Source organism: Cricetulus griseus, chromosome 2 (genome assembly GCF_003668045.3).
Source record: "Cricetulus griseus strain 17A/GY chromosome 2, alternate assembly CriGri-PICRH-1.0, whole genome shotgun sequence".
In the NCBI taxonomy this organism is placed as follows: Eukaryota; Metazoa; Chordata; class Mammalia; order Rodentia; family Cricetidae; genus Cricetulus; species Cricetulus griseus.
The window spans coordinates 442,813,534-442,837,542 of NC_048595.1; the positions used below are offsets into that span (position 1 = coordinate 442,813,534).

Genomic DNA, 24,009 nt, shown 5'->3' on the forward strand with positions numbered 1-24,009 from the left:
CACTCTTCTGTAAGATCAGCAAGACGGAGAGCTGCGGGTGCAGTTCAGTCTCTTCCTAGCAGGCAAGTACAGAACTGCCTCTTCCTGAGGCAGTCCCAGCTGCTGTGGCACCTCCTCATGGCACTGTACATCCCAGCACTTTTCTCCCGCCAACTGCAGCAGCACGTGAAGCGACCAGCCCTGCTGTCGCCACTGACAGCCCCCAGGGATGGGGTTGAGCCCTGCTTGAGCCGGGAGTCCTAAGCGTTTGTAAACACTCTGAGGCCTACAGGTGCACAGCAACAGGCCACCATCTTCAACATGTGAGACACCACCAAAGAGGAGGAGTTTGGAGCCTGAGGGTGGCTAACAGGGGCTGTGATTGTGCCATTATAATATCTGATGTAACATCACAAGTTCTAAGAATGTGTCAAACTGGCACTGAGACCTGGTGCAGGTGTGTGAAAACATCACTGTTATGGTGATAAATTGAATGTTAAAGACGGAAAGTGAAGGCAAGACCTGCCCAGGATGGTTCAGCTCATCGGAGAGAAAGGGAGAGCTGCATCTCATCTAGTTTTATAGGGGACCACTCTGGGATGCCATCAGCGTGTATACCACCTTAGCACTCAGCTAAGCAGACAGATGTTCAGTTCTGAGGTGCTGACACGGATGAATGGGTTTCAGAGTGAATATGCTTCGAGTTGGGAGGTGATTTCATGTACCATTCATCCCAGCACAGGAGGAATTACTACACAGTGAAACCCTGTTTTGAAATAAACAACAAAACAACCATACCTTGGGTTTGGGGCTTCTGTATCTAGTTGTTTGGAGTAGTTGTTCCCTTCCTGAGTTCCAAAGATCAGGTACTACAGTAACTTCCAGATATCCACTAGTAGTGTCCTGTTTGTCACTGTCATCCTACTCCTTTAAAAAAAAAAATTATGTGTATGACTATGCCCAGTGGCTATAAGGGTCAAAAGAGGTCATCAGATCCTCTGGAATTGGAGTTACATACAGATGGTTGTGCACCGTCGTGTGGGTTCTGGGAACTGAATCTGGTTCATCTGCTTTCATCTCCTTCCAGAATTTTAATACCCCCCTCCCATTAGCCAATGGCTTTCCAATTTCAGTCAATCAAATTATCCGGGAAGGCGGAGCTGGGGAATCCGAGCACTTAGGTCTACAAGCACTTAGGTCTACAAGCACTGACCGCCAACCCTTCCAGGTGCACGGTCTCGGTTCCTGCGGCACCCCTAGTTGCTCCGCTCATCCTAGCACTTTTTGTTCCACCAACTTTGTGGCGACAGGTGAAGCTACAGGACCTTCTTTCATTGGCTGACAGCCCCGGGAAGGGTGGGCTCCCGGGCTCCTGAGCACGGCGCCAGTAGCCCCACCCGGATTCCAAGTCCGGAGCAGCGCGCGCGCTTTGCAGAGGTCGGTTAGACACACAGGCTGCCGGGTGGCCACATAACTGTCCCCAGCTCCGCCTCACCGCCACCTGACCCAGACAGCCAATCAGTCAGTCAGGGGCGGAGGCCCCGTGAGGCTCCCGGATTGGCCGGAGCATGGCGCGCAGCCAATGCGGATACCCGGGGACCCGAGGCTCCGCCCCCAGACACTCAGGCTCGGGGGTGACTCGACCCTCCGGCGATCAGGGGATGGACGCGGTGCGGAGAAGCGCGCGGGGCCGCGCGGAGAGCCCACCAGACAGGTAAGTTCCCTCCTGGAGCCCGCGGGGTCAGGGGACACCTGGGGACCTCAGTGAGGGACTGGCGAGGTCAGGGGATCGAAGGACAAGCAGATAAGTCGGGCCACTCGACCCGAGAGAGGGCGGGCTACCGCCGAAGCTAGGAGAGAAGGGGGCCCGCGGACAACAGCTGTGCCAGAGGGGCTTCCGGCCTCCTTCCCACAGAATGGGGTCTTGGAGGCTGGGGCGGGCAACCGAATCATAATTATCTGCATCTAAAAGGAATCACTGCTGCTTAAAGAGTAGGGCAGCGTGGGTGTGGGGCAGGTGAGGACTTTGGGGACGGCCACCCCGACGTGAAAAGTGAACCTTGGGGAGTGAGCCCTGAAGGCTCCTGGACGGTGCAGGAGGCTGCAGGCTCTGACTGTCTGCGGTGCTGTGAAGACCTCCCCTTGAGCACAAGGAGCAGGGATGCTGTGCAGGGGTGCTCTGGTTCAATCTTCTCCCACCCAGGAGTGTGTCATACCATAAGCCTCCTCTTTCCCCGTCCCCCTCTCGTCTCGTTTTCTTCCTCTTTCTTTTCCTTTCCCTGCCCCTTGCTATTTCCTGCCTCCTCCTGCTGGTATTATAGGCTTGCCCTCTCGTTTATGTTGTCAAGGATGTAAGATATCTGGATGTGGTAGAACATGCTTATAAATCCCAGCGCTGGGAATTGAGACAGGCAGATTGTGATTTGGAGGTCAGCCTGGATTACACAGTGAGAACCGGTCTCATAAAGGCCTAAGCGTGGCGTCAGCCTTCGGTAGACATTCATTAAGCAGTTTCGCTTTCTCCATGAAGCAGCCTCACTGATGAAATGTGAGCCATCAAATCGTTCAGCCAAACTACAGATGGAGAAGCCACAGTCGGCTTTCCATCTCGGCAGACCAGTGGGTGTGCAGCACTTTTGGGGTCTTTATTTATAGGAAGAAACAGGCTTGCGGCACAGGCAAAGTCCCTGCAGCAATGGCAAGCCCACTGATTCCAACCCTTGGGTGGTCAGTCACACTTTCCAAGGCTCCAAGCTTTGCAGGGCTAGGCGACTCTGTGGGACTTAAAAGCAAAGAAAGATAGAGGATCAGACTACCTGTTCTGATGTCCCCCTTGGCTTAGTGGGCACAGTTAGTTATTGTGTTTGGGGTCATGAACGCATTGGCTTGAGCACCGTTTTGATTTTTAAATCGTGTAAAATACTTACTACTTTCAGGCCTGATAGTTTACCATAGAGATTCCTGAAGGTTGGTGACACAGCAGGTGTCTCTTCTTAGGGTCTCTGGGGCTCTGCACTCTGTGTCATCCTGTGGATGAAGCCCCTGCTGTGTGGCAACCTTGCCAGGGCTCAGATGACGAAGCTCCTTGTTCCTGGAGCTACCCTTGTCTTAGTCCCTAGAGATGACACTAAGCTTGTGGCTCAGATGATGAATGGGGCTACAAGGGAAGTGGGGGGGAGGGGTAGCACAGAGGGCCAAGCTTCAAGTAGAGCAGTGGAGCAGCTACATTGAAGCAAAGACTTTAAGGAGTTTAGATAGGGGTGGAGAGTGGGGTGAAAAAAGTGCAGGCCTGCCCCAGGGGGGAGACTGCCTGGTGAAAGCCAAGAAGAAGGAGAGAGCCATGAAGGAGAGGACATGAACACCTGCTGCTCTTAGAGGCCATTCCAGGAGTGAGGACGGAGCAGCTGGCTGGAAGTCATCAGGCAATTCCCAGGGGAATATGTGGCTCCCCACCAGCGGCAGTTCCTTCCTGGAGGGGAGCTACAGATGTGCTGCCCTCCAGCAGTTAGCCTTGTGCTGGGGGAGATTATGTCCATCTAGTGTGGACCAGGTACTGGGTGACTTGAGAACATGGCGTCTCCCATCCCCCTAGAGTGCCGCTGCCCACACTCTGACTCCCTTCCTTCACAGGCGGTTCTGTTTCTTCCAGGAAGGTCTATATGGACTACAACGCCACCACACCTCTGGAGCCTGCAGTCATCCAGGCTGTGACAGAGGCCATGAAGGAAGCCTGGGGCAACCCCAGCAGCTCCTATGTGGCAGGTAATTCTAGAAGAATCCTTGACACTAAAGAGAGCCAGAGCTCTCGCTTTAAAGAGCGTATTTCCCATGTGTAGAGGGACATCATGTAAAATCTAGTTACTGCAATGCCTATATTGCTTGACAGAATTCCCAAGAGTTAGCAAAAGCTGGGCATGGTGGCACACACCTTTGATCTTTAATCCCAGCACTCAGGAGGCAGGGGCAGGCAGGTCTCTATGAGTTCAAGGCTAGCCTGGTCTACAGAGTGAGTTCCAGGACAACCAGGGAAAACCTGTCTCAAAAAACCAAACAAATAAAAAACATTATAATCCTAAAACGTGTGTCACTAACGTCTACATAGTGTCTTCTATGCAAATCAGCACCATGTTACAATAATATACCTAATTGGATTCTTGTTTATTTGGTTATTTATTTATTTATTGGGTTTTGGGTTTTTTTTCTCCCCACCCCCCCCAAAACAGGGTTTCTCTGTAGACCAGCCTGGCCTCTAACCACATGCCTCTGCCTCCTGAATGCTGAGGTTAAATGTGTGAGCCACCACTGTCCAGCTCTGATCTGATTCTTTTTTTTTTCTTTATAATGTATTTTATTTTATGTTCATTGATGTTTTGTCTGCATGTCTGTCTGTGTAAGGGCATCAAAAGCCCTGGAACTGGAGTTCCAGACAGATGTAAACTGCCGTGTGAGTGCTGGGAATTGAACCTGGGCCTTCTGGAAGAACAGCTAGTGTTCTTAACAGCTGAGCCATTTCTCCAGCCCCTCCTATTTGATTCCTTTTTTTTTTTTTCTTCTTCTTCTTCTGGTTTTTGAGACAGGGTTTCTCTGTGTAACCCTGACTGTCCTGGAACTGGCTCTGTAGACCAGGCTGGTCTTGAACTCAGAGATTTGCTGCCTCTGCCTCCTGAGTGCCTGAATTAAAGGTGTTTGACACCATCACCATGTCTTCTGCCCCAGTATGATATTCAGGCCAGGAGCCACCACACAGCTGGCAGTTTTTAACATTCATTCATTCATTCATTCACACGTGCATTCCACATTGCAAATTCACACATGCATTCCACATTGCAAATTCACACGTGCATTCCACATTGCAAATTCAGTGTCAGAGGGCAAGTTGCAGGAGTCAGTTCTTTCATATCTTGAGCAGCCATCTTTTGGATTTTTCCTGAAAAGTCCCTGATGGCATCATGAGCCCTGCTGCCACCCTGAGGGCTATAACCTTTCAGGCTTTAATGTGTTCCTCTGCCACCCTTCCCCACATGAAGATCTCACCGAGATCTGTTTGTAAGCCTGTGCCTATCAAACACCTCTTACACGGCCAGCAGCCTATCCCCGTGCGTTTTGGGAATATGCTTTACGGCCATCAAGGCTACATGTGTATCTTGACCTTTGTCAGAAAGGAAAAGTTGAGGGCTTAGGAGATCTCAGTGGATCTGAGTTCAGATCCACAGAACCTGTATGAAAACCAAGAAGGCGTGGCAGCATGGCCATAATCCCAGCACTCAGGAGGCAGGGACAGGGCAAGCTGACTAGCTAGATTAGCTGAGTCTGCAGGCTCCAGGCCCCACCTCAAGCTCAGCAGGAACACCCAAGGAAAACAGAAAGCACCAAGGAAGAGACTTAACCTCTGGCTTCCACAGGAGTGTGCACCATACACATGCAAAATAAAGTAAAATATTTTGAAAAAATAAAGACAAAAAAGGGAAGTTTGAATTTTTTGCTTGGGTTGTATAATGACATTCTTTCGAGTTTGACTTTGTAATACAGAGTTTAAATTTGAAGTTTTGAATAATAATTTGCTTCAAGTCAGTAGTTAGAAGACAGCATTCCACAAATTTTTATAGATGTGGAGGCTAATACATTGCCTTCCTAGTTAATGTTTATCAATGGGCTGGCCAGGACCCTGCACACAGCCCTGCCTGTGCTGTGTGTTAGGGTGACTGAAACATATTAATAGTGGTTAATTATGAACTGAATGCCATCTAGGGAGGGGACTTAAGATCACCCACACTGACTCACACAGGTGCTCCAGCTCCGGGTCTTACTAGCGCTATGTTCCTCCTAAGGGGGTTTGGAGGGTTTCATACCAGTGCTTGTTAAAAGCTCACCAGCAGCTTGGTAACACAGACTCCCAAGTCTGAGGCTAGCCACTCATTAACTTATCTGTTGACTCATTCCTAGACTAGTGTCTCCTGTGGTGTAGTCAAACTTCTGATAGGATACACTAGAGAAGGGCAGGAAGATGAAGGGTAGCAGGGGAGTTGGGCAAGCAGCTGGGAGACTGTTGCTGGCCTGAGTGACATCCCAGCTGCTTTCTGTTGGCATTTGAGTAGAAATGCCATGAAGGGAAAGACAGGTGAAGATGATTTCTTGTTTGTAAGAGAGGGTTTCCTCTGTGCAGCCCTGGCTGTCCTGGAACTCACTCTGTAGACTAGGCTGGCCCTCATCCACCTGCCCCCACCCCCACACACATACCCTGGATGCTGGGATTAAACACATTAATTAAACCACTTCGGCCAGCTCATCACACATGTTTCAGTGTTTCATAGTATTAGGTTCTAAAATCTAGAGCAGCTTGCACTGAGGCTCTGTGGGAAGAGTTTGAGTGCTCCAGATGTACCTTAGCCTTGCTTGTAACAGCCAATAACAGCTGGAAGTGAGCTGGGAAGTGGGGAGGGGTTTTAGACAAAGACTGTACAGCATGGGGAGACTGGCGTGGATCCAGCATCAAATTCGGGAACCACTGGTGTGTGGCTGAGAGCCCTGTAGATACCTTTCCTGACACACTCACTGTCCTGTGAAACTGGGTGGCACCTAGGACACCTTATTGAAGGCAGATGCCCTCAGCCTTCCTCCTATGTCTCCCAAGGCTGGCCTGCAGTGTTGAGAGAAGCACTGACTGGCTTGGTGTGTGAAATCTTGAGTTCAGTTTTGCCTACTTCTGTTGTTTTGTATCTCCTCCCCTTGTCCCGTCGTGAATGGGAAGGTGGGCATAGCCCCACCTCTAGCATCCAATAAGAAAGCAAAGCTTTCTTAGGTCCCTCACTCTCAACCAGGCTGTCCCTGGCTCTCACCGAGATCCTTAAGTCTCGTGGTAGCCACTGACTTGCTAAGTCTCAGTGTAGCCCCTTTGCGGAGGCCCTGCCAGGTGGCAGGATATGTACTTGCCTGGGTAGATGTGTTTCACCCAGAACTGTGAATCACCCCAGTTCTCAGCTCCCCTGTGTGTGATTGCCCTGTTAAACATGGAGTTGATAGTAATTAACTTGTTTTTTGTCTCTCAAGGTAGGAAGGCCAAGGACATTATAAATGCAGCTCGGGAGAGCGTGGCCAAGATGATAGGCGGGAAGCCTCAGGACATCATCTTCACTTCCGGGGGCACCGAGGTATAGTTGTGGCCTCTGCCTTCTTAGCCTTAAGGCACAGTATGGGAGGGGTTTGCTCTTGTCATCACTTTAGAGTCAGAAATTCGGGCTTTCTCTTTCACATTGTTCTGGGACTCTCCTATGATTTCCTACTAAGTTTTTTTTTTTTTTTTATCACTGAGTTTGAGGTGTCACCTGTCCCAAAGGAACTCATTTTAAGTTGACAGAATGAACTCAAAAGAAACCTAAAAAGAAGACACTGCTGGGCTGGAGAGATGGCTCAGAGGTTAAGAGCACCAGCTGCTCTTCCAGAGGTCCTGAGTTCAAATCCCAGCAACCACATGGTGTCTCACAACCATCTATAATGAGATCTGGTGCCCTCTTCTGGTGTGCAGATATAAATGGAAGCAGAATGTTGTATACATAATAAATAAATAAATAAATAAATAAATGAAATCTTTAAAAAAAAGAAGAAGACACTGCAAGGGACAGGGACAGTTGTTGGCTCTGGGTCACAGTTTGCTTCAGCCATCGTAGGTCTTAGATTAAAAGTGAATTGGGTTTTGTGATTTTTGCCAGGGCTTTAAAAAAAAAAAGTTCACCTCTTAGGAAATAGATGGAGTAGAAGAGAACTGGTGAGGCTTCCCAGGGAGGTTAGAGATGTTACCTGGGGCCTTTACGGCCTTCTGAGTAAGGGACAGTGTCACACTTACAGACTGGAGGACACACACGGCTTCTTTTCAAAGTGAGCTGTAGACTCAGTGCGGCCTCTGTGAAAACTCTGACACCTGTCAGTAGACTGTCTGAAACTAACTCATGTGGAAACTAAGAGTCAAGATTTCTGCAAGACTGGATAGTCTCCCAGCCACGTCAGTAAGAGGCAGATAGTTTGGACAAGGACAGACAATTGGTCAGAAACAGTGTGCAGAGTGGACTGCACTTGCCATGTGACTAGGTGGCCACACCCCCTGCCTGCTCAGGACAGGCTTGAACAGCTGTCGTTGGCATAACAGTAGGGTATAAGATTGTCATTGTGACTGAGTGGGCATGGTGCAGGGCTGAAGAAAGCGTGATCTTGGGGAACTCTGCTGAACTGCTCAGTCACAGGGACTAGGTGACAACTTCTGATTCTCAGTCTGCAGAGACGGGCTTGAGAAGTGACATTAGTAAGTTTCCAGCTGTGCCTAGGCACCTTGCAGTATCTGACAACAGAATGCAAATGTGGATAGCATTTACCTTAAAGGAGAACGTATTCTTGGGAAACCAAGGCAAGAGGATCACAAATTTGAGCCAAAACAAGACATTGAATTCTGTCACAACAAAAATAACAAATGAACTTTGAATCACAAAAGAACACAGAGGAAAGTGAAAGAGCATTGGGAAAAGGTGTTTATCACACAGAGCTGACAGGCACTCGGGACAGGTGGGGACCCGCACAACTTACTCACAGGTAGATAATACAGTCAGCAAATGAGTCAGCAATTTGAACACACAGAGCACAAGAGAAGCCCAGGGCTTTACCCTCGCAGCCATCCAGGGCCTCAAGTGACCAGTGCAGAAGTGTGAACAGCAATGCACTCCTGCGACCAGCAGCCAGCACACACCAGGGCCTACTGTGCCAAACATTCCCAGAGCATGCTGCCATCACGAGTGGAAGTTGGAAATTACTATGAGAACTTAGCCCACTGAGGTCAAGCTCCATGCCCTGTCAGCCCGTCATCCACACGGAGGTGAACTCCCCGGGAAACTAAGGCAGTGTACCAAGATAGGGACTTGGCAAGCATTCATAGCAGTGGTGTTCATAATTAGCCCAAATCTGGGGAACCCCAACCTCCTTCAGAGCTACACCCCCTAAATGTTAATCACTGGGACTAATGTACCCCAGAGTTTGGCCGGTGATGGATGACGAAAGAAGGTGGAAGGGAAGCTGAGTGTGCTGCTGGCCCCCGGATCCCTGCAAGTCACCGCCAATTCACCCTTGCCCTGCTGACCAGCAGGGTCTCCTGGCATTGATGTGGAATGCCATGAGCTCAGGAGGCAGAGGTGTATTTTAATTTTAATTTGACTTTTGATGCTTAAATTTTTTTTCTTTCATCTTATTTGTGTTTGTGCGTGAATGTCCTCCAATTTGTAGTCCTCCAACTAGGGATGGAATTCTCCTTCCTGACGGGTTTATGTGATATGAAGGTTCACACTTAGTAAAAAACAGGCACACTTGAAGTGAGTTCTAGAGTATTTGGAGTTTGGAGGCTCTCCACAGGTCCAGACCTGTCAGGAGGGTGATGCTCTGGCCTTTTCCTTGTGAAGTCTCAGGCACAAAAGAGAGAAATAAGTGAGAGGTTCATTGTCTCCACTGGGAGCTTTGGTGACAACTCTCTCTGTTGTGTCTCCACTGGGAGCTTTGGTGATGGCTCTCTGTTGTCATCTCCACTGGGAGCTTTGGTGACAACTCTCTCTGTTGTGTCTCCACTGGGAGCTTTGGTGACAACTCTCTCTATTGTCATCTCCACTGGGAGCTTTGGTGACAACTCTCTCTGTTGTGTCTCCACTGGGAGCTTTGGTGACAACTCTCTCTGTTGTCATCTCCACTGGGAGCTTTGGTGACAACTCTCTGTTTTGTCTCCACTGGGAGCTTTGGTGATGGCTCTCTGTTGTCATCTCCACTGGGAGCTTTGGTGACGGCTCTCTCTGTTGTGTCTCCACTGGGAGCTGTGGTGACAACTCTCTGTTGTGTCTCCACTGGGAGCTGTGGTGACAACTCTCTGTTGTGTCTCCACAGTCCAATAATTTAGTAATCCACTCTATGGTGAGATATTTCCACAAACAGCAGACCCTGAAGGGGCAGATGATTGACCAATACATCCCTGAGGAGGGGGCCAGGCCTCATTTTATCACTTGCACAGTGGAACATGACTCAATCCGACTGCCCCTGGAGCATCTCATGGAAGAACAAATAGCAGGTCAGTGACTATGGGGATTGGCCCGGTGCTCACTGCGGAGGACAGAGAGGCCACACAGAGCCTAGTTCACTCATCCTGTGGATGAGTGGCATTCTGATCAGGGTGTGTACCACAATTGATTGGCCCATCAGAAGCTGTTCCTACTTCCAGATATTATGAATAATGCTGCCATGAGCTGCACTGTGAGTGTTTGTGTGGGCAGTTCCTATTCTTGGCCTTACACCTAGGAGCAGAATTGCTGGGCCATACAGAACCGAATCTGACAGATTCTTAGTAGACGTGATCAACCTTAGCCTTTGCTTTCCAGGTCATTGTCACCATCTGACATCACCATCAGCAGTCTCTGTTCCTGTCAGAACTTCTTGTCTGTCTCTTCTGCCATAGTCATTGCTGTACCTCTGTGGTTTTTAAGTCTAGCATCTTTACATATTGAAAGGGAGGCAGCTCCGGCCTCTGAGAGTCGCCTTTAGATGGATTCCTTTGTTGGGTTTCCTATGCCACCTGACTGTATCTGGCCCATTAGCACTGGCCTGCTGTCTGACAGTCTTTTTACCATACTGTACAAGAATTAGTTTTTCCAATGTTAGTTATCTTTTAAATAATTTTCCAAAACATGAGTGAATTTTCCTACAAATTCTAGCCAAGGGACATTTAATGAATGTGCCATGTGGAAAAACATATTGAAAAGGATTTGCTTTTTCTCTTTTCTTTCTTTTTCTCTTTTGATTTTTTAGACATGATTCTTCTGTATAGCTCTAACTGTCCTAGAATTAGCTCTGTAGACCTAGCTGGCTTTGAACTTACAGAGATCCATCTGCCTCTACTTCCTGAGTGATGGCAATAAAAGCATGTTTTTTCTTTTTTTCTTTTCCTTTTTTCTTTTTCTTTTTTTTCTTTTTTCTTTTTTTTTGAGGGGGAGCATGTTTGGTCTCATATCCTGCACAGTCATGGCCATGCATAAATCCATCCCAAGAGGCAGAGGCTAGAGCAGGTGCTCAGGCTGACTGTCTTTGTCTGGGTTTCTCTTACGAGTATCTGCTGATGGACAGCCAGCACTTAGACTCCACTGACTGTGTGGCAGAGTATGGATAGATCCTATTCCAGTTCTTCTTCTTTTTTTGTTTTTTGGTTGGTTGGTTGGTTGGTTGGTTTGTTTTTCGAGACAAGGTTTTTCTGTATTGTTTTGGAAGCTGTCCTGGCACTCTCTCTGGAGACCAGGCTGGCCTCGAACTCACAGAGATCCTCCTGCCTCTGCCTCCCAAGTGCTGGGATTAAAGGTGGGCACCACCAATGCCCGTTTTTTTGTGTTTTTTTGTTGTTTTGTTTTTTTGTTTTTTTTTGGTATTCCAGTTCTCTGTGGGCCCTTTGTCATTTGTCGTTTGTCCCTGGAAAATGCACTCTTTTGGTATCTCTCCCTGGGCATGTCTGCTAATGTGTCACCAAAGAAAGGCTTTGCCAGTTGCCATGACACTTCCAGCCTCCTGCTACTCACCACCCAAGCCCTGCAGTTGTGAGAACAGCCCGAGGCCTGAGTTTCTCAATGGACAGTACCTTAAATTTCTCTTCTAATGTTTTCTGAACTTTGATAACACATTCCTTTTTATATATATATATATATATATATATATATATATATATGGGTATTTTCGTGGTTAACCTTAGTATATGTGTTTTATCTCAGAGGTCACTTTTGTCCCAGTGTCGAAGGTGACCGGGCAGGCAGAGGTTGAGGATGTCCTGTCAGCTGTCCGCCCCACCACATGCCTTGTGACCATCATGCTGGCCAATAACGAGACTGGTGTCATCATGGTGAGTCAGCTCCTTTCTTTGCAAGGAGGCCCTAGAGAAGAAGGTATTTCTGTGTGTCCACTTGGCCTGTTCTTTTTCCATCCTTTTCATCTGTGGCTTTGCTTTGCCCTAGGCAGCTCATGTCATTTATTCTGTCCCCATCCAATCGGGGACAACCACCCACCCACTCCGCTGCTTGCCTCTCTTCCCACTTCAGCCTGTCCCTGAGATCAGTCGACGAATTAAGGCCTTGAACCAGAGCCGGGCTGCCTCGGGCCTGCCTCAAGTCTTGGTGCACACGGACGCGGCTCAGGCGCTGGGAAAGAGGCGAGTGGATGTAGAGGACCTGGCTGTGGACTTCCTGACCATCGTGGGCCACAAGGTATGTGTGCCAGGGCCACCCTCCCTGCTCCTTAACAGCAGAGCGCAACCCAGCACTGCTGTTCATACTGGTTATGTTGCTGTCGTCATCATCTAGTGAGCTCCAGGCGCCTGTCAAGGATCAGGTGCTGAGATGCAGTGATGGCAATGCAGAAAGGGCTTTGTCCTCAGGAGTTTCCAGTGCATGTGGGGGGCGGGGCCAGTGACAGCTAGGATGACATCTGGCAAGCCATGGCATAGATGGCAAGACAGCCCAACCACATAGAGCCAAGGGAGGACATAGCAGGCTCTGTGTATGGATGGCAGTGGGTTTGGTACACACCGAGTGCTGGTTGCCGGGGGAATCTTATAGAAAGACTTCATCTGCCCATGTGGAGGGCACCACCAGCACAGAAGAGGTGGGCCCAGGAAATTGTGGCCTCCTCTAACTTGGCTAAACTATGACTTCCCAGCAGGAAGGTTTGGGCTCAGTGACTCTTCAAGGTGCAGTTCAGGAACAGGGTCATAGCAAAAACCTTGGCTTTCCAACCAAGACATTCTGTGCTGTTTTGCAGCATTGTCCTTAGGAGCACACAAGCTGGCCTGACACTGTGACACTTAACCCTCTGCCTCATAACGCTGGGAGGCAGAGAGAAATGCGTAGGAAAAGCCCTTGGCCATCTCCTGTGCTCACTCCTTCCCTTCACAACCCTGTTGTACCTTGTGTAGGGCTTTCTCAACACAGGGCTGGACCATGAGTCCAGCACCTGCCCTCCCTCAGGCTGGGGCTCTGCCCTGCGCTTGGGGGTTCTTGGGACTCTCATATACCGAAGTGGTAGCAGATAGACAGCCCAGGCCACAAGGAAAAAGCAGGACCACGTCTGAGCCTCTAGCACTCAGACACAAACGGAACAGGTCACCAGGCAGTTCCCAGTGAGTAAATGACTGGCTTTTCCTTCCAGTTCTACGGTCCCAGGATTGGTGCTCTGTATGTACGAGGGGTCGGTAAACTTACCCCCCTGTACCCCATGCTGTTTGGAGGTGGACAAGAGCGGAATTTCAGGCCAGGGTAAGGTTGAAAGCCTACAAGCTTCTGCCCGGCTGGCCACTCTACTGTCCGGTTTCTTGGCCGTTTCTGTCTCTCAGAAGCACAGTCCACATCATCCCAAGTCAGAATTGATCAATTGCTACAGTGGATCTCAGTCCTGCAGTGTCTCGGGTGACTCAGAGCACGTGATAGGAGTTCCCCTCTCTCATAAATACTCCTGGGTGTTGGGTTCTCTGTGTGCTGCCATGCTCTGCTATTCTCTTCAGTCGGGGCTCCGCAGGCACAAAGGTGCCCTGTTTTCCTTTGTGAGAGCCCGGGTCTCCATTGCATATGTGGGGTTTAACCCAAAATCAGTGCCAGCACCGTCTTTGTTAGAATGTCTAAGAAGAGGTGGCACGGGGGGGGGGGGGAACAATGTAATGGCGGCTCCTTGTGGCAAGTGTTCCACACCCGGAACCAGCTATCTGTGAACAGTGGTAAGGGAGGGCAAGAACTGCCTCCATCTAAAGCCTGCAGCCAGCCAGCCAATCAAGAAGAAGAAACACTAGGCAATACTTGCACTAGCCCAAGATAAACCCAAAGAAATGTAGACATTTATGAGTGGAACAATGGAAGAAAGTCTTGAAAGCAACAGAGAAAGATGACATCTGATGGATAAGAGGAAAACATTTTGAACGACAGGAATTTCACATTGAAAGCCATGGGGACCAGAGAAGGGTTTTGCACAGTGCTGAGAGAAAACCTTCAAGCTGGAACCCCACACCTGGTGAACAGGCCTTCATGTTGCTCAGCCTGCTTCTCTCTCTTTTTTATTTTTTTTTCAGATTATTTTATTTGAATTAGAAACAAGATTGTTTTACATGACAATCCCAGTTCCCTTCTCCCTCCCGTCCTTCCCTACCTCCCCCCCCAACTAAAACTCTACCTATCACATATCCTTTCTGCTCCCCCTGGATGGTGAAGCCTTCCATAGAGGGTCATCAGTATCCTTTGGGATAGGGTCTAGGCCCACCCCTGTGTGTCTTGGCTCAGGGAGTATTCCTCTCTGTGGAATGGGCTCAGCCTGCTTCTTATGCAACCCAGGACCACCAGCCCAGGGGTGGCACCATTCACAATGGGCTGGGCCCTCCCCCATTAATCACTAATTAAGAAAATGCCTTACAGCTAAATCTTATGTAGGCATTTTCTCAATTGGGTTCCTTTCTTTCAGATAACTCTAGTGTGTGTGTCAAGTTTACATAAGACTAGCCAGCACAATATGATATATTAATATAATACATATAGTTAATGTCCAGAGCCTCTGAGAAAAAAAAAAAACTTCAAAGAGATGAATAGGTATAGCCCAAAATTAAAATTTAAAAAACATGCAGTACCCCACAAAAGCAGAGTTTAAAAAAGCAGGAGGATCTGGAAGCATAGCTCAATGGTAGAACTCTTAACTAGAGTACACCACAAAAAATTGGTAGAAAGCAGGTTCAACCCTGCTGCCTTCGTTTATTTAACTGTTTGCCATGATAAAACACGCTGGCAAAAGCAGCTGGAGGGAAGGAGGGAAGGTTTCACAGTTCAGGGGTGCATGAAGTCTATGGCAGTGGGAAGTCCAGGCAGCAGGAGCGTGGTGTAGCTCACCCTCAACCAGGAAGCAAAGAGTGATGACTTCGTGCTGCTGCTCAACCGCCTCTCTCCACTTGTAAGTCCAGCGTCCCAGCCAAGGGAATAGTGTCACTAACAGTGGGCGGGTCTTCACACCTCAATTAATGTAATCAAGATAATCTCCAGGTATGCCCAGAGTCCTATCTCCAAGGAGACTCTAGACCCTATCAAGGTGGCAATTGACACTGACCATCACAGCTGCCATTGTGATAATGATGTCAAATGTAAATGGTTTAAATACAACACATAAAGGAAATGTCATGGGCAGGAGAGATAGCTCATCTGTGAAGGGCACTTGGTGTTCTTGCAGAAGACCCATGTTCTGATCCCAGCACCCACACTGGCTGGATCACAGCCACCTGTGACTCCAGCTCCAAGAAGTCCAGTGCTCTCTCCTGGCTCCCAAGGCACCAGACACACATATTCACAAAACTTAAATCCTTTTAAAAAGACACTTCAAATATATCGAGAGACTGGCTGAAAGTGAAGGGGAAGCGAGGGGATCAGGGATGGCATTCTAATCCTAGCTACAACGGACTCCAGAGCACAGACAGAAAGATGATGGGGTGTGGGGGGGAAGAAGGCTGAGTCCCCCGGGAGGCTGTGCCGGGACTGGACAGCACAGTGAGCGGAGCATGACAGAAGTGAAAGAAGAAACGGCCGCCCAGAGCCCAGTGGTTTTGCTCTCCAGAGAGGAAGCTGGAGGGGGAGAAAGCCACAGTTACAGCTGGAAAAGTGTGGGGTCGGGCCCTAAGCTCCTGTACAAAGAACTCGAGAGCAAAATGGAGACCAAAATGAGCCCTGGAAGTGAAGAAAATTGCCCCTGTGAAAACAGAAAAGCCAAGATGGCTTCTTTAAAACAAAAACCCAATCCTAGTGTTTGGGATGGAGTGGCAGAAGACCCAGGAAATCACAGATAGCCCCAGCTACATGGGCAGCTCAGGCTATCTGGTCCAAAAGAAGAAAACAGGAAAAACCCAAAATTGACAAACCTCTAGGGAGACTGACAAAGAAGAAAGGAGAAGCTGCTCGATCAGGGTTGAAGGAGTGGAGCTGTCACTTCAGACCCTGCAGACATGGGACCTCAATGAGGAATGGGCAGCCCCATGGCCAGGAAATGACCAGAATGGCACCATGACTCTTTGGAGATGGAATCTAGCTTTAAAACTCCCCAAAAGAAATCTCCAGTCCTAGATGGTTTCCATGGAAAATCCTTCCAAATGCCTAGGGAACATTATATCTGCTCGTTTTCTCCCAGAAAAGGAGAGAGGAAGAGACACTGGGATTTTTATAAAGATGGTGTCGCCTGATGCCAGCACGGGGTGGCAGGCCAGCTGAGCGCACAGTCAATGTAATCCACTGTTGTCAACAGGCTCTGAATAAAAACAATCACACCATTGTTTCATTTACTACAGAGAAAGCCTTCGACAGGATCAACTCCAATTCCTGTTAAAAACTCTCCAATGGTAGGCTCGGAGGGGAGTTTCTCAGCTTGGAAGTGGCTCTTCTCTCTCACCCTGCAGCCCCTGTTAGCAGCTCAGTGACTGAAAACATGTGTCTGGAAGCCTGCTGCTTCAGCTCTTCTGGGAGTTCTAGGCAGACGGGAAGAGGAAATGGTGGAAGCCATGAACTGTCCCAGATCAGGGCATGAGGCTGCCTTGTAGAGCCTCCAGGGAAAGCACCTCTAGACCAAATAAGATCACAGTATAAGACGAAGCTTCCGGAATGTGACATGTATGTCTACTGCTAGAAAACAGGTGGTTATTAGAGGCCGTTTACAATAAAAAACACTCAGGTATAAATCACTTGAATGTTCAGGAATTGTGTGCTGAGGCTAGAACCACAGGGCATGGAAAACAATTTCCTGTGCTCTTGTGCTCATGAATGAAAAGATCTGATGTGGTAAAGACAGACGTATACAAGCCTCTCTCAGCTCTTGTCAAATGCCTGGCACCACAGATCAGTGACACTGTAGACATACCTAGGTGACATAGAAGCACATGAGGTCAGTGGTGGCAAGCCAGCCTTTGACGGTGCCATTTCATTATAAAACCATGTTTCTGGTTCATTTTATTATGTCAGTCTTAAGCTGATTCCATAGCCAAAGACAGAACAACGAAGTAATTTGAATGAGAAAATAGCAGAATGTTAGTGAATAGAATTCTGCAGGACCAAAAAGAACATTATAGGCAAAAATGTGAACCTTGTGCCTATTATTGACTCAAAGCGGTTTAAATGTAGAACATGAAATATAAAAACTTTATTAGTGAAGAAAAGAGAAATAATGGGAACCTGCCCAACAGGCAAGACAGCATGTCCTTGCACTAAATATCAAATCACCCATTAAAGAGAATCTAGATGAGCTGGGCTTTGTCACAAGTGAGGCCTTGTTGGTATTGAGGAGATGTCACAGTCACTGAAGTGCTGGCTACAGGACCTGAGTCCCATCTCCAGCACTTGTGTAAGATCTGCCCATGGCAACACATGTTACTGTTGCTTTATAAACAGCTAGTACCAAAAGCCTGGCTACCTACCGGGAAAATATGTTCAGCGCCAGATCCGACAACATCTAGAGTTGTCCTTGTTTCATTTCTGCTGTGAAAGACCCTGACCAAAACAACCAGCTAGGGGAAAAAGGATTCATTTGAATTCAGGGTTCCAGGTTCAGTCCAGCGTGGCAGGGAAGTCAAGGCTGCAGGAACTTTAACCAGCTCATCAGCACACCGAGAGCCAGAGCAGAGAGCTTGCTCCACACCTTTTTTTTTGAGACAGGGTTTCTCTGTGTAGAACTTGCTTTGTAGAGCAAGCTGGCCTCAAACTCACACCTGCCTCTGCCTCCTGAGTGCTGGGATTACAGGCGTGTGCCACCACCTCCGCTCTTGTACAGTCCAGGACCCAAATCCAGGGAATGGTGTCACCCACGGCGGACTGAGTTTTCCCACATCAATTAGCATAGTGAAGACAAACCCTCCCAGAGACAAGCCCACAGGCCAACCTGCTCTAGATGACTCCTCACTAAGATTCTCTACCCAGATAATCCTAGTTAGTGTCAAGTTGACAATTTAACCATCACAAGAATAAATAGATCTCCCCATGAGGTTAGTCAGCTTCTAGCTATGCAAGGAAGTGTTCAGATGCTAGGTTTAGGGAAATGCCCCTGTGTCCCTTGCCTGTCAGAGCTAGGATAAGAAGTGACGTGGAATACTGGCAAGGATGCAACTGAATGTCCTCTGGTGATAAACCACTGACAGATAACAACTTGAAAACATACTTATAAAAAGTTAAGAAAGTTTTATTCAACCAAAACTTCAACAAAATTAATAAGTGAACATTGGTTTTTCCCTGCATATTGAAGAGTTAGACTTTCAGTTTGGCAGATTCAGCTAGTGAGAGCTTATGGGTTGTTCCCTCCTGCCTCTGTGTCTGCCTGTGTGTCTGTGCACCCCTTTCTCCTGTTGGTCCCTAAGCTCTCTAAGATAAGGGATAGTCCCCACCCACATTAGACCTGGCACATTGGAGGAGGTGTGGCATGCTCTCTGTGTTGGAAAAGGGTTCAGGTGGAATTGTCCCTGTGGTGAGCCAGCATGTGGTACCTACAGTGGACCGTGGCTGTCCAGGCTCTGTGTGTGTGTGTGTGTGTGTGCGCGCTCGCGCGTGCGCGCATGAGTTTGTGAGTGTGTGTGTGTGTGTGTGTGTGTGTGTGTGTGTGTGTGTGTGCGCTCGCGCGTGCGCGCATGAGTTTGTGAGTGTGTGTGTGTGTTGGGGTCCAAGGCTGCTCCTGTCCTTAGGAAGGACAAAATGAGGCACTTTCGAACAATGGCTCATTCCCCTCCTAGGACATTCACTTACGTTATACCATGCTTTGTCTCCTGCAGGACGGAGAACACACCCATGATTGCTGGCCTGGGGAAGGTAAGGCTGGTGACCCCACAAGTGCACTGGTTAATGAAAGTCTCCCTGGGTGCAGCTGGAGAATTAGAGCCAGGCATGGTGCACTCGTGTAGTCTCAGTACTTGGGAAGTGGAGGCAGGAGGATTAGGTGGGACCTTTGTTTTTTGTGGTAGGGTGAGTTGTTCCTGCTTAGCAGTCAAAGGGGGAAAGCTAGGCCAGTGAGACGACTCTGGTTTCAGCCCTGAAGCCCTTTTGTCCGCTGACTGCCACATGCGTCTGAGGCGGCAGCTGTGACTGTCTCCTCCTCCTCTAGTGTGCCCAGGCGTCTCTTGTCCATTTTCATGGCCCACAGCACTGAACAAGTAGTCCTTGTCTTTTGTTGGACATCTCTATGGTGTCTGTAGGCCCCTTATACAGCAGTTAGCATGACCCTAACATGTCACGGCAGGTCTTCTCTGCCCTAACTAGATCTAATTGCATTTACACCAGGCACCTATATTCTTATATTACCCTGCCCCCCCAGGGCCTGCAGGCATCACCGTCACCACGGTAGGCAGCTATCCAACAGACACACTGTCTTCTCCCCGCAGGTGGAAACACCCTTCCTATTCCTTGGTGACTCCTCAGGGACCTGGGGACCTGTTGTGGTCCCTTCCCAGAGTGAGCCTGCCATCTAGTTTTGTCCCTCTATGGAATGATACTCTTAGGACCTGAGGTTCCCTCAGGGCTTATTTGCTGTCTTGTCTATGACACCTGGAGCCTGTAGGGAGCCCCTGGTGACCTTCCTGAGCATGTGGTGCAGCTGGGCAGTGCTTGTCGCTGGTCAGCACACCCTGCAGAGGCACAGCAGTGGCCGAAAGGGTCTTTTCAAGTGTCTGGTCTTAACTCTCACACTTCTGTGTCCTCAGGCTGCTGAGCTGGTGAGTGAAAACTGTGAGGCGTATGAGGCCCACATGAGGGACATCCGAGATTACCTGGAGGAGAGGCTGGAGGTGAGAGGGACCTGCCCACATGGGAGAGTGCAGTGGCAGAGCTGGGACCAGACACTATCTCCCTGTGAAGGAAACTCAGTTTGGGGACCTGGAGAGTACAGTGGGTCCTGGGGGAAGGGAGCAGAACAGGGTACTGGAAGCTAGCTGGCATCAGAATTCCTAAAGAGGGCCCCTGGACCCAGCAAGAGTGTGTATCTTTCTTGTAGTCACATGGTTAAGGGTGAAGGGTGGATGTGCTTAGCGTGTGTTTACTTGTCCTAGCTTTGGGGTCCATAGTCTGTCCCCATAGCTGTTATAACAAGATAAACACATGTTGAGATTCTGTTTCCAAAAAAGGCTAGATATCAAATTGTGGCTGGGAGAGGATGACTTTGAAGTGACCACTGACTATTTCATGGTGTGTGTGTGTGGTGTGGTTTGGTTTTTAGGCTGAATTTGGTAAGAGAATACATCTGAACAGCCGGTTTCCAGGGGTGGAGAGGCTTCCCAACACCTGCAACTTTTCCATCCAGGGGTCCAAGCTTCAAGGTGACTACCGGTCTGATGTTGGTCCCTGTGTGTCTGAGCCAGGACCTGCCCCGCCTTGGAGTGCTCCCAGCACAGTGCAGCTGATGTTAATGGGGTATTTTCCTGGGTGACTGCTCAGCTCAGGGCTGACAGCAGACTGTGTGCAGGCCAACCTGTCTTAAAAAAGAAAGAAAATAATTCCAGGCTAGACAAGCTCCTTCTGCTCAGGACTGTAAGGGAAGAGAATGCAGAGGCCGCTGAGACAGCTGGCTGAAGGCAAAGTCAGGAGTTCAGGTGACTTCTCCCCCAGAGCTTCCTGGCAGGAGCTCTCTGGAAGGGTAACACTTCTATTCCCTGAGAGACTCAGGCCAAGGACCCAGACCTGTGTTTCACTCAAGGGCTTCTGAAGGAAGTTTTTTTTTTTTTTTTTTTTTTTTTTTTTTTTTTTTTTTTTGAGGCAGTTTATCTACAGCCCTGGCTGTCCTGGAACTCACTGTGTAGAGCAGGCTGGCCTTTTCCTCTTGAGTGCTGGGATTAAAGGCATGGGCCACCACCACTGCCGGCAAAGACTTATTTGTTTTTGTTTGTTTGTTTAAACATATTTGAGGGCCCTGTCTACATGATGCCTGCAGGCCTCAAGAGGGCATCAGATCCTGTTATACATGGTTGTGAGACACCATGTGGGTGCTGGGTATTGAACCCGGACACTTTGGAAGAGCAGCCAGTGCTCTTAACCGCTGAGACATCTCTCCAGCCCTTGGCTTTTGGCTTCCTCGGAGAGGGTGTCACCCCTCATCTCCCTGAGTCACAGAGAAGCCTGTTGTCCTGATGGGACATGATGGCAGTTGAAGTGTATACTTGGTGGGTGGAAGTAGACTTGCTTGCCCTCCTCACAGATGGAGGAAGCCATCTCCCCCTTTTTTCAGGGGCACCAGTGCCTAGTGAGGACCTGTGTTGATTAAAGTGTGACAGAGGTTCTTGGTTTAACTACACTAGCAGCCCCACGTGACCACAGCAGTAGGGGGCTGACCTTAGTGCTACTTTGCACCATGCCAGTGAGCAAGGCAGCCTGTCAGAGTCCCAGAGGGGAGGATGGTTAGAATGCCGTTTTCAAAGAGGGCTAGCATTTCTATCACTGGAGGGAAAAGGAATTCATTTTCCAGGAATTCTGCCTGCACTGGGATTCAGTGGGTGGTGTCAGGGAACCAGACCCAGAGGGCTGGGAGGGATGGGAGATGACCCAAGTCCGGCATCTAGGGACGCATGCTGTCTTCACAGGGTACATGGTGCTTGCACAGTGCCAGACACTGCTGGCCAGTGTGGGAGCTTCATGCCACTCAGATCATGAAGACCGGTGAGTATTCTTAGCTGCACTCAACTCTCAGGTAGAGGTGGTGGCGACTCAGGGCCGAGCCTCTGAGCTGCAGACTCACGCAGGGGAGAAGGGTTCTGCTCCTGGCTGCGAGCAGCATGGGTGCCTGTGGAAGGGAGCGGAGCTGGGTGAATGAACTTGGTTCTGGGACAGCAGCCAGCAATCCATACTGGATCCAGAGCAGGTAGGATGGTACATGAGCATGCCAAGGGAGATACAGAGGGTCCCTGTGCCAGCAGCAGAGGGGGACAAGGACCAGGCTCTAGGGGAATCAGCACATCACAGAAGAGAGAAAGGATCTATGGAGGGCAGGCAATGCCTGGAGTCCAGCACCTGGTGGCCGAGGCTCCATCAGGAACAGGGAGACTGAGGCCAGCTGGAGAGCAGGGGCAAGTGGGAGGTACAGACGGGAAGGGCACAAGGGTTGCCCCAGTGAAGCACTAGACACATCGTTCAGGGAACATTCTCCACGACCCCAATACCAGGAAGCCCCAGGAGCCAAGGCTCAGTGCAGAGCTGAACATGATGGTGGGAGGAAGGTATTACGCTTAGGAAGCAGTATGCTTCCCCATCTGGAGCACAAATGGGAGGATTTTAGGGGGACCTTACCTTTGAGTAGGCTTAGAGGACTGTTTGGGGACAGGAGGGCTCTAAGAGGTAAGTGTCAGCAGGCCATGTGGATAGGCACCGAGGGGACACAGCACACCCTAAGCTTGAGGAGCTGTCTGAGAGGTGGGAGCACAAAAGAGGGCAAGTTCTCAGCCGCAGCTGGCACTGTCCCTCCCTTGCAGGCCATCCCCAGTGCTCCTGAGCTGTGGCATACCCGTGGCCGTGGCCCGGAATGCACTCCGGCTCAGTGTTGGCCGGAGTACCACCAGGGCTGAAGTGGAGCTCGTTGTTGAGGACCTGAAGCAGGCGGCGGCCCATCTGGAGGGCTCGGGCTAGCGGCCGCTCCTCCTCAGTGGCCGGCGGCCCATCTGGAGGGCTCGGGCTAGCGCCGCTCTTCCTCAGTGGCCGGCGGCCCATCTGGAGGGCTCGGGCTAGCAGCCGCTCTTCCTCAGTGGCCGGCGGCCCATCTGGAGGGCTCGGGCTAGCAGCCGCTCTTCCTCAGTGGCCAGCTGAGCTTAGGCCACTCTGTCCATAGGAAACCCCCTGTGAAAGTCCCCAGCCCCTAACTGTCCCCTCTTAAGGGGACTGCACTGAGATGACTGTCTTACTCTGCGGTCAGAGTGATGAAAGCTGCCTGTCACACAGAATCCCACCCCAGCCCTCATCCTTCCAGACTCAGGACACCAGAGCTACATAGGACTCCCCTGTCACCTTCTGCCAAAGGCTATGTGGGAATGGGAATGTTCCACGCGTGGGGCAGCCAGTCAGGAACACCGGGCCCCAGGAATCACTTTGGCCAGAAGATAAAATCTAGTCTTTGTCCCTTGTCACTTAGCTGCTATTGTGAAAATAGGAAACTTGGTTTTGTCTTCACTCGTGGCCTCCCATGGGCTCCTACAGAGCCTCCCCACTGCCGGGTGCAGCCCTGCCTCCCTGCTGGCTCCTGGCCTGATGGTCCCCCAGATGAGGCCTCATGCCTGGCAGGCCCTTCTTGTTCCTGGAAGTCACAGGTCACCCTGCCCCAGGTCTTCTCCCTCCCTTCTACTCAGGGATTCAACTCCAGTGTGGCTGATGGGAGGCTGCTGTGTTCTTAGTCTTTGCCAAAGTGGGAAATCCAATCATTTCTCACTCAGCTTTAATTGCAATTTTCTTTGCAAAGTTTCTGTCATCTTGAGGGTGTGTGGCACACATTGTACCAATATTTATATAGGCATATCTTCTTGAAGAATGTTTTTAGCATGTGGGTCTATGGTCCACAGGATGACACAAGATGTGGAAAGAATTGTCAGAGACTAAATGAACTAATAAAATATGTCTGATCTTGCTTGAGGTGTTGTGGGCTTTTTCTGGTGGTGGTGGGAGGTTCTCTGTTTTTCTGCTCACAAGTTTGATGAATACCTGTCGGTGTGTCTGTGTGTCCGAGGTGAAGGGAAGGAGGTTCCTGGTGCGTCATTGTGAAATGACACCAAGTGCTTGAAGGGACTTCTGATAGACTGAGAGAGGTCCCTGATCGTCATCTACCTGTGGCACCAGGGAGAGGCCATGCTCGTCCTCACTTCCCCAGCAAGGACCAAGGCTGGTGCAGATCTCAAGAATGCTGGGGCCGAGAGGGCAGTGTGGAGCTATGAGAACATCCTCCCCTTCAGTGTGGGGCTATGAGGACATCCTCACCTTAGAGGCTTTGCCATCCAGCAGCCACTGGACGCTCACCCAGTGTCAGTGC

General features: G+C 49.7%; 1 protein-coding gene across 2 annotated transcripts; it reads left to right on the forward strand.

Moving 5' to 3' along the window:
- The first annotated feature begins 1,532 nt into the window (after positions 1–1,532).
- Positions 1,533–23,615, forward strand: Scly (selenocysteine lyase). 2 transcript variants are annotated; one of them, XM_027397574.1, is made up of 12 exons: positions 1,533–1,693; positions 3,629–3,741; positions 7,027–7,127; positions 9,886–10,066; positions 11,748–11,875; positions 12,072–12,236; positions 13,177–13,283; positions 18,791–18,827; positions 19,715–19,798; positions 20,227–20,326; positions 21,584–21,659; positions 22,469–23,615. In XM_027397574.1, the coding sequence occupies exons 1-12, from the start codon at positions 1,548–1,550 to the stop codon at positions 22,620–22,622; spliced, it is 1,392 nt and encodes a 463-aa protein (XP_027253375.1). In that variant the 5' UTR covers positions 1,533–1,547; the 3' UTR covers positions 22,623–23,615. The 2 variants fall into 2 exon arrangements, with proteins under 2 accessions (XP_027253375.1, XP_035297025.1); XM_035441134.1 differs by having other exon boundaries at positions 1,611–1,693; positions 3,610–3,741; positions 11,988–12,236.
- The last annotated feature ends 394 nt before the right edge of the window (positions 23,616–24,009 follow it).

Excerpts from the sequence above, each read along its gene's own strand:
- Scly (XM_027397574.1), top strand. The coding sequence starts at position 1,548 with ATGGCGCGCAGCCAATGCGGATACCCGGGGACCCGAGGCTCCGCCCCC. Across the intron at positions 3,742-7,026 it reads CAGCAGCTCCTATGTGGCAG|GTAGGAAGGCCAAGGACATT; the intron begins GTAATTCTAGAA and ends TTGTCTCTCAAG. Across the intron at positions 11,876-12,071 it reads ACGAGACTGGTGTCATCATG|CCTGTCCCTGAGATCAGTCG; the intron begins GTGAGTCAGCTC and ends TTCCCACTTCAG.